The 16,980-nt window shown below is 31.4% G+C and overlaps 1 protein-coding gene across 3 annotated transcripts in view; it reads left to right on the forward strand.

The window, feature by feature from the left end:
* LOC114337809 (uncharacterized) overlaps positions 1–16,980 on the forward strand; it is an 84,847-nt gene that overhangs the window by 40,852 nt on the left and 27,015 nt on the right. For 2 of the 3 annotated variants that reach the window (XM_050643679.1, XM_050643680.1), the window contains 5 exons: positions 1,820–1,970; positions 4,618–4,797; positions 5,705–6,014; positions 8,749–9,000; positions 10,870–10,914. In XM_050643679.1, the coding sequence (XP_050499636.1) occupies positions 1,820–1,970; positions 4,618–4,797; positions 5,705–6,014; positions 8,749–9,000; positions 10,870–10,914 (938 nt within the window). The remainder of the gene's footprint in view (positions 1–1,819; positions 1,971–4,617; positions 4,798–5,704; positions 6,015–8,748; positions 9,001–10,869; positions 10,915–16,980) is intronic. The other variant, XM_050643681.1, reaches the window with a different exon arrangement.

The following is a 16,980-nucleotide window of genomic DNA, read 5'->3' on the forward strand; positions in this document are numbered from 1 at the left end:
TTCTGTGATTTGTTTCAGTACAAATACGGCGTCTACGCAGGATTTTCCGGATCTGAATCCTTGTTGTTAATCTGATAAAGTTGTTAGTTTATTGATTTTGTTGGTTAGGACTTTTGTGGTTAGCTTAAGTGCGGTGTTTAGTAGATTTATACCTCTATAATTGTTGGGGTCTTCTTGGTCGCCGTTGTTCTCGGATGAGCCCAGGTTTTGCTTGAGTTAATCAGATAGTCCCTTCCACCACGGGCGCCCATATAAAAATTTTTAGGGAGGGGCCAGACGTGAAGATGTTGCATATTATATTTTGTATACTTTGAATATCCATATATAGTTTAAAGCACCCGAAAAGCTAGGAGGGCCGTGTCTCCCTTCCCACGGGTATGTGAAAACTTAAAAAAAGTTGAATGAAATCATCTTTTTTAAGTTAAGATGAATGAATAATTTTGGTTTTTACAAAAACCATTATTTTGATGACGTTTTGGCAAGATCGCACTTGTCAGGTAGTTCCGCTAGATAGTCGTACACTTCGCGTCAAAAAAAAAACTGGTACAAGTCTTATAACCGAAAATCGTGTTTTTCTAGTTGTGTAAATTGGTCTTGTCACATATGTCATTCTTATTTCTAGGCAACGTTGCCAGTTCAACTAAAATATTATATCAAACCAGGTAAAAGCAGGGCTGTGCGGCAGACCGCAAGTTTCTAGTAGGTGTACTAAAAATTAAAACAACATCGAGCATTCTCGATTGGTCAGTCACATTTATTTAAACATGCATCCTCAAAAATTCTCTTATTAATTTTGTAATGTTCCATCATCTCAATTAAGTACCCATAAATTAATTCGTGTTCTAAGTATTATAATTTATGACAGATAATAACTCTAGACATGACATTAAATTATTATGTTTAATTTAAAATCGAGAAATGTGAAGGGTTTCTCGTAAAGTTGTAGGATACTAATAAATAAAACACACTGAAAAAATTAAAATTTGAAATTAATACAAAATGAATAACTTTTACAGTGAATAATTGTGGAACTTAAATATTATGTATTACAATAAAATTCGAAATTGCTGAAATATTAAGCACATAGGTGGAAAATGTCGCCTGTCAAAATGTTCAATGTGTTTTATTAAATGTATTCATTTTTTTCGAATCATGAGAAATATAATAAGAATTTTTCACAGAAATACGCCAAAGTTACATAGGCCACACACATTACCATAATGTGTATCGGTTGCGTTCCGTCACAGTGAAGTTATTATAAATATTGACAATTTGAACTGTCAAAATTTTTATTTTATCATTTATTGTTTAAAAAATAATAAAATTGATAAGATAGCCTCGGTTGAGGAGAAAGTAATAATAATAAAGGTGTTTTATTCAGTCAATAGTGTGCGAACAATAAGGTAAATAATAACGTGGGCCTAACTTTTACACACATGCCTACTGTGGCAAATGTAGGTATTTTTCAAAATGTTGGAATGTGTTTAAATCCTAGAACAATTTTAGCTTTTGTGTTTAATACAGATTTTAATCCCATACAAATAGCTTCCCATGATTTTTGTTGTAAAATGATTAGGGAAACAGGAATTTAACAGTTTAGAATTTTACATTGAGTTACCTATGGCCCGTTATACGATTCACAACCATGATTTTTGAACGTTAATTTTTGTATTTAGATTTAGTGCAATTCCATTATCTGTGCTGGCAACAACGCCGTGATTCACGAGCCATTGTGTCCAGTCTGAACACAGGTTTACATTGGGAAAAAAAGTGTACCAGTTTTTTTTGACGCGAAGTGTACATACATGTATATTTGTAGAGACGAGGATTCAGACACACTGAGTCTACCAGAGGAGATCGGCCACCCGCCTAATGTGCAGAAAATCATTAACAAATTATTCACCGATGAAGGTAAAGATAGATATGTGGATACTCCAGATTTAATAAGGATTCAAAATTGCTCCATTTCGGTAAGTAAAGTTTTTCAACGAAGAATCTATGTTATTATACTGTGGCTAATTTTTTGTGACATTTTACTCAAGTCACAAGAGATTACCAATTAGGTAATGCAATTTCTGTAATTAGATTAATAGAGGACGAAATATTACGCATCTAGCACTTTTAGTGCCTTTTAATCTTATCATGGCGCACTGTAATAGGATTTATCTCATTATTAAGATCTTTTAAAATTCCTTAAATTAGCTAAATTAATCGTTAGATATTTATTTATAAAATAATAAACACCAGACATAGAGGAAAGTCGCCAATTATGGAATACCATTTTGTTTTGGGGATATAAAATAATACCTTTGTAGAAATGAAAACAATTTAATGTCATACACATCAGTCATACATTTTTATGTAGTAATTAAAAGCCTTCTATTAAATATCTTAATTAACAAAAAAAAATCGAACAAAACAAAATCACGAATGAGTAACCAAATATGGAATATAGGCATAAACCAACATATCACTAACAAAAATAGATATAAATATCTGACATCAAATAAATTTAAATAAGAAAATTGTGAAAAATGAAAGAAGTAGCTTAATTCACTTGCAGACATCACAGATCCATGTATGAAACTCTGGCCCAGCACAATCATAATGAGCCCACTTACACTTAATCCACTATTCCATAATTAGGCACCAACGACTGTCAATATTTGGATTTGTATAAACATTTTTGTTTATTTTAATAGTATTTTGACAACGAAACCCGATTTGGGCTTCGAAACGTTAATAAATTCATTTTTTAGTAAAATTGTGGCTTATTTCCCATAGAAAATACTTAATTATAAAAATGCCACAAGGAAATAGCTTCAGAACAACATTTCAACTTATATGACAGCAACAGTTATGTTTAAAATTTACACGTTTCTTAAGATATCTCGAGATAGAAAAAAGGTATAGACATGCGGTTTTCGGTATTCTGTTGCTAATTTGGTCTAATTTTGTAATACAGGAAAAAAATACATACTTGTATTTAATATTTTCCAAAGAAAACTAGATTTCTAGCCGGCATATTACGTAATAGGCTGTTTCCAAATAACTATTACATTGACGAAAAAGAGCTGTTTTCAACAAGACCAAGTTTGCAAAAATCGATTAAGCAGAACCGGACTTACAGCGATTTTTTCATAACAAGGTTCCCACTCACCCCCTCCTCTTATTTGCACAGGTAGACTTAAACTTGTGAAATAAAATATGCGCAGAATTTTATGAAGAATACGATAATCGGATTTCCAGTGCCCTTTCATTAGGCAAATTTTGTAAAATTTCGATTTTTTAATTTTTGATATTCAATTACGCCCTCTCGCGGTGGACTTACAATTATGAAAATAATTTCCAGGCTTTTCTCGAGGCAACTTTTGTTATAAAATTTTTTTCCCAATCTACTATACTATATAGCAGCGGTTCTCAATCTTTTTGTGTCATGTACCACCAAATACTTTTTATTATTTTTGGTACCACCTAACTGAAATACATATCTAACTAGGTGATCTAATTAACTATAATAGTGGTGCTGATTTTGGCTGTTTTTGCCTTTTGTGTACCAAGTCAACAAATGAAATGTACCACCAGTGGTACATGTACCACAGATTGAGAGCCGCTGACTATATAGTATAATATAGCTGTACTATAAACGGTTTCTGAGATATGGCCGAGCGCCATTCTTATTGGGACACCCGGTACATTAGTTTAAACTGGTATTAACATGTTTTCAAGTCGTAATGTTTTAATTACAGAAGATCATAAAATATCAAAATAAAGGTACTATTGATATACGCAATAGCATAACAAGTCTGTATTCATGCATAATAACCAATAATACTCGTTGAATATATTTACCTTTGACATTTTCTGCGAGACGATAAAACAAAACGCGCCTATCAGACACGTATCGTTCGCCCATCTGACACAGAGGTGTGAATACGATAATAAAGAGAGCGCCTGGAACCGAGGATGGTCTTGTAGTGCGCTTCCAACTAATATTTTCGGAGAAATCAAGGAATTCCATATTAGGGCACTATTCCATATTTGGTTACTTTCCTCTACGTTTAATTGCATAAGTAGAACACCTTCGGTAAGTGCACGCAATGTAGTTTTGCTAACATCAGCAAGGTTGTTCATTAAACTGAACAGTAATGAAAAAAACGAGGTATTTGATAAATAGGGGAACACGATTAGATTCGAGATCAATTGGGTCATTTTAGTGAGTTAGTTTTGGGGTTTTGCTCTACCGTCAGAGCAGAATAATGTAATCACCTATCAACTGAATACATTTATATGGTATTAGTTCACCGAATAATCGAGTTATGACTATTTGAGTGTATTCCTGCTAATCAACCCCAACGACCACTAGAAGATTAACCAACATCTTTATAGCACTCTACCAAATTTTTCAACTCTTTTCAAAAATCCACAAAACAAGCTTGTATTTCTCGATTTATATGCAAATTTTAAATTTAAAATAAATTATATATTAAATAAATATTCGAATTAAACATTTGGTCCTTCGACAAATGTTACAAAGGTCCTTCGACAAACTCTTATCACAAGATATCTTCTGCTTAGTATACGTTAACACAAAAAATGTTTTAATGTATTTTTCAGGATATAAGAAAAATGCAACTGGATCTAAAAAATCGAACAAGTGCAGATGTAACAAATACCAGTAAATCAACAGCATTAGCGTCAGTAACTAATGAAACCTCAAACAAAGCAAATATTGGCGGCATACCAGTAGATTCACAATCTCCAGTTATCAGAAGAGTAGTTCAAAGTGTCAGTCAGGTAGGTAAATATTTGAATAAGACACCTCCACCTTGTTCTCCCATCGGCCTCTTTTTTGACGTCCTCCAATTATATTTGACAGTATTTTGGAAGTCTACACTCTCGCATCCTCTATATGTGTCCTAGCCATCTTAATCGTTGGGTTCTTATTACCCCTAGTATGCTGGGCTCCCCATATAACTCCCTCAGGTCTTCATTTGTCCTTCTGATCCAGACGCCGTTCTTGTTTTTCTCCAAGTATTTTCATTTGGAGAAAATATTTGAAGAAGCCAAGGATTATAATGTTAATAATGCCAAGTGCCATAATGTTAATATTGAGTATTTAGAATATTAGAAGGAAATAGAATTATAGGGAGAAAGAAAAAATCATGGTTGCGTAACATACGAGAGACCCATACAACTTGTCAAGCTCAAGACAGATAAAAATTTGCTATATTCAATATTTCTTGTTTAACACTGGTACTATTAGTTTCTATTTTACATCTGATTGGTTGTTTGCTGATCATTATTGTTTTAATTTTCTGAGATGACATTTTCATGTTAAATTATTTTGCTGTTATGTTAAATCTGCACTAGTCATTGCAGATTATCTTCATCTTGGGCCGATATTATTGCGTCGTCTCCGTAACATAGTATTTTTACTCCTTTGTTTCCCATTCTGTATCCTTTGCCTTTGTTGACACTTTTAATGCTTTCATCTATGATTAAATTGGGGAGCTTAGGGCTCAATGGTTCCTCCTGTCTTATTCAGCTGCCTATGTCTGTAGGTTCTGTAAGTTGTCCATCTATTCTGAGTTCCATTTTGTTGTTTTAGTAGATATTTTCACTAGTTTTTACGATATTTAGGGGAACTTTTCTATTACACATTTAAGTTAATATAAAATGCGTATGTTCAATATATTTTTAGGGTCCAAAAATTGTTAAAAATCCCCCAAAATATCTACCTTATTTTTTAAAGAATAAAGAAGGGGCAACGGTCACTTTACACAATAACGGAAACTTGTATCAACTTAAAATTGACAAAGGTGGCAATATCATCAATCAACGAACTCAACCTATGGTACTTATAGCTGGAAGTCAGATACCTGGATCTGTTAATCAGGCATCTCCAAATTCTGTCAACCAACCTCAAGTATCCAATCAAACAGCTAATGTAAAACTTTCACCTACACAGCGTAGACAAACAAAACCTCCCGTTTCATTATTGACCGAGCAAGGTAAGTTTATTAAAGTTCATAACAAACCCTTCTTTTGGTGCGTCATTAATTTTGACGTCATATAGGATTTTAAGTATGTCGCGAATCATTACATGACATTTTAGTTAAGTCAAACAGTTGTCAGAATATTTATATTTATTATAATCTAATTTATATAAATATAATTAGACAAGGCGAAAACGGCGGATTCGTTGGGAAAAATGTTCCCATGAGATTTTTTTGCATAATTACATTCGTGAGACATCCCAGAATAAGGTTCAAGAAGTCGCCCACGTGAAAAGTGGGCCAAATTTTTTTAACCATTTTTTTTAATCAAATTGCAAAAATCAATATTTTTGGCCCGGACAATGTTTTTGTAGCCTTTTTGGACCATTCTGGATAAAAAAGGTCTCTTATAATGTTTCTCTAAAGTTGATCGTTTTCGAGTTATCAGCAATTTAAAATTGAAAAAAACGAAAAATGGCGATTTTCAAGGCTTAATATCTCGGTTAAAAGTTATTATTATGAAAGTCAGAAAGTGACTAAATCAAAGTCAAAGCACAAGATCCTGAAGAAATTTTTGTCATTATTTTATTACTAAGCTGTTATTTTTAAGTAATAATATTGAGCGCCATGCACGTGGTAGCCGGCCGTAAATGCTGAGTGCGAGAGAGATGCCACTCCGGCAGTCCAATTGTGCATCTTACTTGCACTCACATTTACGGCCGCCTACCACGTGCATGGCGCTCATTATTATTACTTAAAAATAACAGCTTAGTAATAAAATAATGACAAAAATTTCTTCAGGATCTTATAGCATTAAACTTTGATTTAGTCATTTTCTGACTTTCATAATAATAACTTTTAACCGAGCTATTAAGTCTTGAAATCGCCATTTTTCGTTTTTTTCAATTTTAAATTGCTTATAACTCGAAAACGATCAACTTTAGAGAAAAATTATAAGAGACCTTTTTTATCCAGAATGGTCCAGAAAACCTACAAAAAAATTGTCTGAGTCAAAAATATTGATTTTTGCAATTTGATTAAAAAAATTGTTAAAAAAAATTGAACCACTTTTCACGTGGGCGACTTCTTGAACCTTATTCTGGGATGTCTCACGAATGTGATTATGCAAAAAAATCTTATGGGAATATTTTTCCCAACGGACCCGCCGTATTCGCCTTGTCTAAATATAATAAATAGAATATATAATTTATATACATAAATATCAATATTTAAAAATATTTTAATGAAAAAATAAATAATTTTAAAATAAAATTATTTCTCAGTAACTAATATTTTAACGAATATTATTGTGAATAATAAATATAAAACTAAAGCAAATGAAATGGTTGTGACGTAATATGGACACAAATCATTGAAGCAATTTATATGTGGAAAGTTTATTACGGGATATACAAAAAATGTTTTTAACAAAACTAATGTGTATCAAAGACGTCTATAATTTAAAATTATTTTCGATTATACAGGGTTAGGCGGAATCACGGAATCATCCAAAGTTGTGTTTTTTTTTAATGGAACACTTTATATTATATTAACTCATTTTTGAATATACCTATTTGTTAAAAATATGAAGAGTCTGTATGAGGTTTTATATGTCCAAAGTTAATAATTTTCGAAATATTTACACTTTTATTTAGAAAAATGGTAATATTTGGGCTGTGGATTAGGTTTCCAAGATAATAGAAATTTATATGACATGTCAAAGTTTTTCTAGTAAGTATAGTGTCATTTTTAAATAATTTAATATCTTTGTCATAAAATATACAGTGTGATTACTATTTGTAAATACAACAATTTCTCGATTTTTAAGTTTTACTTCTTTTGGCGCGATTGGGAAAATTGTTAAGAGTGAATTTTTACGATGCGCGCTCACACCTACAGAAAAAAGCAACAGCATAAAATTAGTTACTAAATCTTTCATAAGTTTTGTAAAAAGTGCTACTAACATAGTAAAAGTAAGAATAGCTACCACCAGTCTCAGATGGCTTGAGAACCGATAACTATGTTCAAGTTGTTGAATATGTTTGTAGCTCTTTTCGTATTACGTATTAGTGCAATAAAAAATATGTATTGGTGTTTTTGTTAATTCAATTATATATGCGACGGTGATAGATATTTACTGATAATTTATTAGTAAGTATATTTATTTTGAATATTAGTGGTACACGTGGTTTTAATACATTGTTTTAAGTGCATTTATAGATTTAAGGTTATATGTCGGTATGTATAATTTATTTACATTTTAAATTATAAATCATTACCTTATTATCTAATAAATATTTTTTTCTTTCGTTTTGTTTTATTTCTGGTATATTAACAAATGTTCTATGTAAATAAAAAAAATTAATTAATTTTATATACTTGTTTATATTAACCTTAAATGCTGAGTGTTTATGTTATCTTTTAAGTTAAAATTGATTTTAATGATATTTTAATTATTTTTTATATTCTTATTATAATAAAAATAATTTATTTAATAACTCTAAAAATAGTGAGCACTCAGCTTAACATCGTATATTATTATAAACATATACTTTCAATTCATCAATTAAGTAATTAAAATAGTCAAAAATAAATTCTGATAAATAAACTTAAATCAATAATCCTATAAAATAAGATAAAACAATATACATTATTTCCTACACTAACTTGTATCTATCTGGCTATGACCTTTTGCAGGTTTCTCATAAACTAATATTACTACAGAATTAAAATTTAATTTCTCTTTTAGTTTTGGAGATGTCTGAAGATATTACAAAAAGAAATGCACAATACTGTAAAAGTTATCGTAGACGAAAAAAAGCTGCAAATCAGGGTGCAGCGGAAAAAATAACTTCAAATAAAACTAACTCTGACTATTGTCGAATGTATAGGCAACGAAAAAAAAGGCTTGTTCAAGAAGGCCAATCTGAGAACGAAGTTCTAAATACTCCATCAACCTCTAGTTTGCAAATGACGTCCGAACCTCAGCCTGTTACCAACGGTAAATATTTAAATAATTTGAATATCTGAGTGGCCGGCTTAGCGCAGGTGGTAGTGTGCTTGCCTCGCATGCCGGTGGTCCGGAGTTCAAATCCTACCGCCGGCAAGGACAACTAGACATTTAAAAAAAAATGTCTATAGGCCCCAGGTCGACTCAGCCTGAATAAAATGAGTACCTTGGGTAAAACCAGGGGTAATAATAGGCGGTTGAAGCGTAGCACTGGCCCTGTTACCTTCCTTGTATACCGTAGGCCCTAGATATAGCAGACTACCCTGCTATACTCCCAAAGCCGCGTGCGGTATAAAACGGGAGACTATTATTATTAGAATATCTGAGTAATACATAATTATATGTACATAATAGGGGAGAGTTGGATAAAACGGGATAGTCGGATAAAACGGGATACCTAGCCTAGAGACCCAACTAGTGGTGCTATCAAACGGATAACGACGGAAACTTGTTATCAGTCGTCATTTTGACATTGTCAGTTCGTTTTACCTCGATGCCACTATTTGATGAAAAGTCGTTGTGTTTAGAATTGTTTGACTCCATTTTTTTGATACTTTGTACTTTTAAGTGCGTTGTTTTCTACATTATACTGCCTACATATATAAAAATATAATTCCGGTGACTATTACATTTAATTAAGCAGTCATTAACGAATATTCTCATGTATAGTCTACCTAATTTTACTTTCACATTTAGGCAGCAGCCATTTTTGTTTTGAAAAATGTCTGAGTTTGACAAAACGGGACACTTATAAGTTGGATAAAATGGGATACAGTTTCTTATGTCCCGTTCTTTCTACCTATTTATTTGTTGGCCTATTAATTTTTTAAATAGAGATATGAAGCGTTTTCTCATTCCGCAGAGAAGAACAACATATTTTTATGTGACTTTTGTTCTGATATACGTACCTAGTCCTAAATAAAAGGTCTTATTTCCCATTTTGCCATAAAACATAAAAAACGCCTATTTTTAAGTTTCTGACTACTGAAGATATTACTCTTTCAAGAGTAAATTTTACTATACAGTTTAATGTCTACTTAATTTAGACATAAATTAAGTTTTAGATAATTTTATACAAAAAATTATAAAAAAATTAAATATTATAAACCTATCCCGTTTTATCCAACCGTGGTTGGATAAAACGGGACGTGTAGGACTTTAATAAATATTTTTTTTACTATTTTCTAGTTATTAAAAATAGCTAAAGATATGTGTTTTGTGTGCTGCAATAAATGTTATACCTATAAAAAATAATATTATGATAATTTCTTTAACATATTTTCCGTAGTAAAAGTAAACAAGAATGGTATCCCGTTTTGTCCAACTCTCCCCTATATAGTTTTATTTAGTTAGTGTATTTAAATTAAATTATTTATAGAAGAATTCTAAAAATATCATGGACAGAACACGTCACAAACAATTAGGTTCTCAGAAAGATGAATAAAGAAATGGAAGTCTTAAATACAATCAAAACGAGAAAATTTAAATATCTCGGACATAGTACACGTGGAGAGAGATACAACTTGCTCCAACTCATTATGCAGGGAAAGATTCAAGGAAAAATAAGCACAGGGAGACGCAGAATATCATGGCTGCGCAACCTGAGAGAATGGTATGGATGTACATCAAACGAACTTTTCATAGCAGCCGTCTCCAAAGTCCGAATAGCTATGATGCTTGCCGACCTCCGTCGCGGAGATGGCACTTGAAGAAGATTTATTTAAATTATTATTAACTATGAAATAATTAAATGTTCTGAATCTTATTAAATTATGTTAAATTTAATTATTTATTGAAATAATTAACTTTAACATAATATTGATAATTATATTGTTAATAATTTTCATTATTTTTTTCTAGATTTAACTTCGTCCACTTCAGTACACAACACTTATTCATATTCACGTAAGTTGTACTAACAGACGCTTTATTTTTATTTTTAATTACGTTTTTATTTTTATCTTTAATATTTTAGTGTATGTTCCTAAAACAAGATTATAATTATTTTTTGGCAAAAAAATTTTTTAATAAAAAATTCGCAAAAACCTAAAATTTATATTTCTTTTTTAAATATCTACAAAACGAAACATGCTAGATATACAACCTTATACCAAAATAAATAATGTAATATTTACTACAAAAAGCATTACTACTATACAGGGTGTTCCATTTAAAGAAAATGAGAACATTTTGTATTTGCAATTAGTGATATCACTGTATATTTTATGGCTATATGTCAAAGAAATTAAATTATTTAAAAATGACACTATACTAGTAAAACTTTGACATGTTTAAATTTTTATTACCTTGGAAACCTAATCCAGAGCCCTTTAAATATCACCACTTTTCTCAATAAAAGTGTAAATATTTCGAAAAATATTAACTTTAAACCTCTAAAACCTTAATATATATATATATATATATATATATATATATATATATATATATATATATATATATATATATATATATATAATCGATAACCCTTCTACCCTAAGGTGTTGGGCAAATCTAAAACCTTAAACAAACTTTATATTTCTAAGAAATATATACAAAAATGATTGAATATATAGGGCATAGGATGCTCCATTAAAAAAAACACAACTTTGGTTCATTCCGTTGTTCCGATTGACCCTGTATACAATAATTTTAAAGTATAGACTTCTTTGATACACATTAGTTTTGTTATAAACATTTTTTTGTGTTGCAGTTCAGCCGTAATCAAAGAAAACCATAGGTTTGGCGCACCCTGTATATACTTTATACTTGGATTATATTTATACATATTACGTTTTAAATGAGAGTTAAAGACAGCATGAATACTTGATCGGAGTAGGGAACAAAGTTACAAACAGCTTTTTGAGAGTTCTTATCAATTATCCGCTGGGAGGATTGACGTGGACGGGATATGACATTTCGCAGTGCTTCTCATGGTGTCCTAATTTTAAGCCATGGGGGACGGGCGATAAATTCAGGTCTTTTTCTTCGCTAAACAATGATGAGCGCGCTAATAACCGGCAAAATAATGCCAAAGATGGGACACATAACACGTTGTGAAATAAAAATATATGAAATTATGCTTTGTTTTTAAACCAGGAGGAGTAAACTAAAAAGACAGATTCATGCCCAAGAAAGTCACTAAAAAAATCACCAAATACATCTTTTTTGGTTGATCATGTCGGCCTTCGACGGTAATCCATAAATATCATATACTAAAACGTTGCTAAAGAGTTCTAAAAACAACTGTTTTTTATATAAAAGCAGACTAATACTCTAAAAATTAAAGGAATAACGCAGAAAACACAAAAAATCGCTGATATAACTTAATTAACCTAGTAATGCCAATACATAATATCAAAATCTCATAAATGTCAATAGTGTCAAAATTTCATAACAGTGAAGTAAACTTGCCTGAGGTTGGACCAATTATAAACAAGCATTACGGCGCGGTAAATTTGAATTACTTCTTTTGGTTTAAAAACAGAGTATAGTAGAGGTGTAAAACTATCGATAGGAATCTATAAATAATTTATATTACATTCCTCAGTTTCCAACCTTTAGACGTCTGTGACAGTTGTCATACTCCTCCGATACGTCTAAAGGTGGGAAATCATGTAATGTAATGCAAATTTATAGGTTCCTATCAATAATTTTACACCTCTACTTGTTTCATCTCTTTTTATTTCACAACGTGTTATGTTTTCCATCATTTGCGTCACTTTGCCGGTTTTTAGCGCGCTCATCACTGCATTTTCTTACGTTAGTAATGAAATCCACCTCTTCTTTTCAACCAGATCATTTGGAAACACAAAGAATCTACATATCCCTTTTTAACTATATAGTCCAGGCTGTGTCGTCGCCCCCGTTGGGTAATTAATTCAGATTCGATTTTTTTGCACAAATTTACTCAAAAAGAGGTCCTTATAACAAATCCACAGCCGCCTGGCACCCTGTGAAAGCGAAAGTGACCATTTTCAAGGCTTAATAACTCGGCAAACTCGGTTAAAAATAATTATTGTAAAAGTTAGAAAGTGACCAAATCAAACAATTAAAGTTCCTTCTACAAGTTCCTGAAGAAATTTTTGTCATTATTTGTGATTACTAAAATGTTATTTTTAATTATTAACAATGAGCGCTAAGCGTATATTGAGGCGGCCGTTAATGTGAGTGCGAGTGAGATGTACCATTGGACGGCTGGAATGGTGCATCTCTTTCGCACCCACCATTGACAGCCGCGTAATACGCACTTAGCGCTCATTGTTAATAAATAAAAATAACAGCTTATACTATATTTACAATCAAGATGCAGTAGAAATAAACAAACTAAGACATGTTAAATGCTACTAGGAGCACTCCCGAATTATAATTTACAATGTATAAACTTTAGAAATCATGATTTCGGATTTACAATGTATATACATTGCAAATTATGATTCGAGAGTGCTCCTATTGTCCTTTTCATGATCATTTTTCAGTGCGTCACAAATGATAGGAAAAAGGGTAAGTCCGTGATAATACACATTTATGACATTTATTCTAACATGACATTTTAGTTAAATCTGACAGTTGTCACATTTTATTTTTAATTTAGAATAAAAACAAATCAAATGTGTTTCTTGCATTTATAAAATGGTATTTTCTTTGATTTGTATAGCCTTATAAATTATACAGATTATATTTGTAATATTAATATCTAATTAAAAAAAATTATTTTTTTTAATTATGGCGCCATCTATCGACAACTAGAATAATCACAGAACTAGAATAATCACCGACGTGCCTTTTTTTCTGTCACATACAATTTAATGCTTTAGAAAGAAATCGAAAAACTGTGACGCACTGAAAGATGATCATGAGAAAAAGAATAGTAGAATTTAACTTGGCATGGTTTGTTTATTTCTACTGCATCTTGATTGTAAATTTAGTATAGTAATAAAATAATGACACAAATTTTAAACTTTGATTTGGTCGCTTTCTGACTTTCATAATAATTGTTTTTAACCGAGTTATTAAGCCTTGAAAATCGCCATTTTCACATTTTTCAAATTTTAAATCGCATATAACTCAACAACAATTAATTTTAGAGACAAATCACAAGAGACCTTTTTTGCTCAAAATGACCGAAATGATCTAAAAAAAATTTGTTCGAAGTGAAAAAATTATTTTTGTGAATTTGTTAAAAAAAAAATGTTTAAACAATTTTTCGACCACGGTATCGTCTGGCACCCTGTGGATTTGTTATAAGGACCTCTTTTTGAGTAAGTTTGTGCAAAAAAATCGAAACTGAATAATTTACCTAACGAGGGCGACGATACAGCCTCGATAGTGTTTACAATCTGGGGCAAAGCACAGTATTATACAAGATACAATGGTTCACAAAACTTTTGCTGTGTGAATACATATTATCACTAAAAAACTATATTTCATAGAAATTTGAGACCGAATTATGGTGGTATTGTCTTAAAAAACACTATACATACTTAAGCAGAAAAAGCAGCAGAGGAAGCAAAATTTCAACTTTAAATTAAAAAGGCTTGATTGAGATTGGGCAAATCCTGGCCTTTCAACCTTTGTTTACAAAGTGATATTAACAATATGACAGTCGTGACGTCACACTCCGGCTGTCAGCATTAAAATCTTCTCGTATTTCTTATTTCTTTATATTTAAACTATATTTATGTATTATATTTAACATTTTCTACCATATTATATAGTATTTATAGCATATTTCTATTAATGTATTGATACATTATTACAAAACTAATAGTAAAATTTTAAATAATCTCTTGTTTTTATAAATCACACATAAAGCATACACATAAGATCGTCCCCTTCGTCGCCAGAGTGCACTCATAGACATAATAAGAATAGACCTGCATAGGGATTACGTACACTCGATACGCATCGTATCCGCCATGTTTTCCCGTAAGGCGCTATGGGAAAACATGGCGGATACGATGCGTATCGAGTGTACGTAATCCGGGCCCAGGTTAGATATGGGCCGCTCTGTGCATCGAGGTGTAACGCCAATATCAAGGACATCATTGGTCAATATTCACTTTGAGTGGTGTAGCTATCTTTGTCATGTCATATGCGCGGGATCGCTCGATAAAAATATATAGGTAGACTACCGGTCGACTGTCCGCGCATTACGCTGTTTTGCTCAGTATGCCTTGTCTATCCTTATTATGTCTATGAGTGTACTACATGACCAATAATCATAGTTAGCGCTCCCAACGGATACTTCCAACTCCTTGCCTGCGATTGGGCGGCGTTATCGAACTGCCCCACGAACTACCTGGGCCCATTAATCTCAAGTACCTGCTGCCCCATCGCCGAGAAAGTTGGGGATTAAGTTTTAATGACCGGAAATTCCAAATTTGATTATAGTTGAAAGTAAGAATATAAATATTTTCAGTTATTCACTTCAGTTGCAAGTATTACGGTATAGCTTTGTCCGTTAGTGTTTAACTTTTAAATGGCGAATCCAACGACTATGTTTAGTCAAAGGGGAGAAATTTTATTAATAATTAATGAATATAAATATTCAAAGGCCCATGTCTCCAAAGATGGAAAAGTTAGATGGCGATGCATCAAAAAAGGGTGTCAACAAAAAGTGTACACAAAGGAAGGTGATGAAAATTACGTTATTCTTGAAAAAGCATCGGTGGAGCATAATGATGCTCCAGATATCCACGTTGACCGGCAAATTTTTAGTAATTCTACAAAGAGGAAAGCTGTAGAAGATATATGTGAAAGACCTTTAAAGATTGTCCACAAGGAATTGAGGAAGGAAAATTTCAGCAATTTACCGCTGACGACAAAAGACATTTCTTGCGTTCGAAGAAATATCTATGTTGCAAGACGAAAATCCACACCTTCATTGCCCAAGTCACAGGAAGAAGTTCTACAGGTGTTAGTGAACTTAAATTTAAAAACAAATACAAGTGAAAACTTTTTATTATCTACGAAAAATAATTCCGCAATTTTTAGTTGTTTCACAAATCTCTTTATTTTTTGTGTAATGTAGATTCTTTGTATGTAGATGGAACTTTTCAATACTGTTCTAAATATTTTTGTCAGATGTTTACTATACATGCCTACAAAAATGGTTTTTATGTTCCTCTAGTATTTTGTTAACAAATAAATCACAGCAATCGTACTAAAGTACTTTTGATACATTAATAATAATATGTACAGATTTGAATTTAAATTTCAAACCGAAGCGAATAATTTCTGATTTTGAAATAGTAATTCAAAATGCAGCCAAGTTAGTGTGGCCCGACATTATTATTTTTTGTTGAAAATTTCATTTAACACAAAATTGGTACCGAAAAATTCAAAATTTTTGTTTGTCCTCGGAATATAAAAATCAAACTGTTATTGGATAAAATTGTTTTTCGGCATTCCTTATTTAGATCCAAATGATGTTGGTGACTTTTTTCTGATGAACTTGTTAACATTATGCCAGAAGATGACAGAGTTTTGCAATTTTGTGATTACCTAGTTGATAATTATTTAACGGAAGATTCAACATTTTCACCTTACATGTGGGCTCCAAATTCATCATCTCTTATATTTACTACAAACGCATGTGAATTATTTCACTCGAAATTTAACGAATGTTTTTATAAATCACATCCTGACATATTTAAATTTACAGACATTTTGTTAAATTTTCAAGCAGAAGTATATATGCGAAAATTAGAACTGCACATAGATTCGAAAAAAAAAACTTGATAAAACGGCAAAAAGAAAAGTTGATTTTGTTGAAAATAGGCTAAATGAATATTACATTAATCAAAACATTACTAAATTAGACTTCATTAAGTCAGTTTGCAATTATTATGCAGCTAAGTTTTAAAATCTAAAATATAGTGTTTACTCTTACTTATTTTAATCACTAATCAGACATTAGAATTAAGCATTGTTATTGTTTAACTGTAGTTTTTGTTATTGTATATAAGTTAA

This window comes from Diabrotica virgifera, chromosome 2 (assembly GCF_917563875.1).
Source record: "Diabrotica virgifera virgifera chromosome 2, PGI_DIABVI_V3a".
In the NCBI taxonomy this organism is placed as follows: Eukaryota; Metazoa; Arthropoda; class Insecta; order Coleoptera; family Chrysomelidae; genus Diabrotica; species Diabrotica virgifera.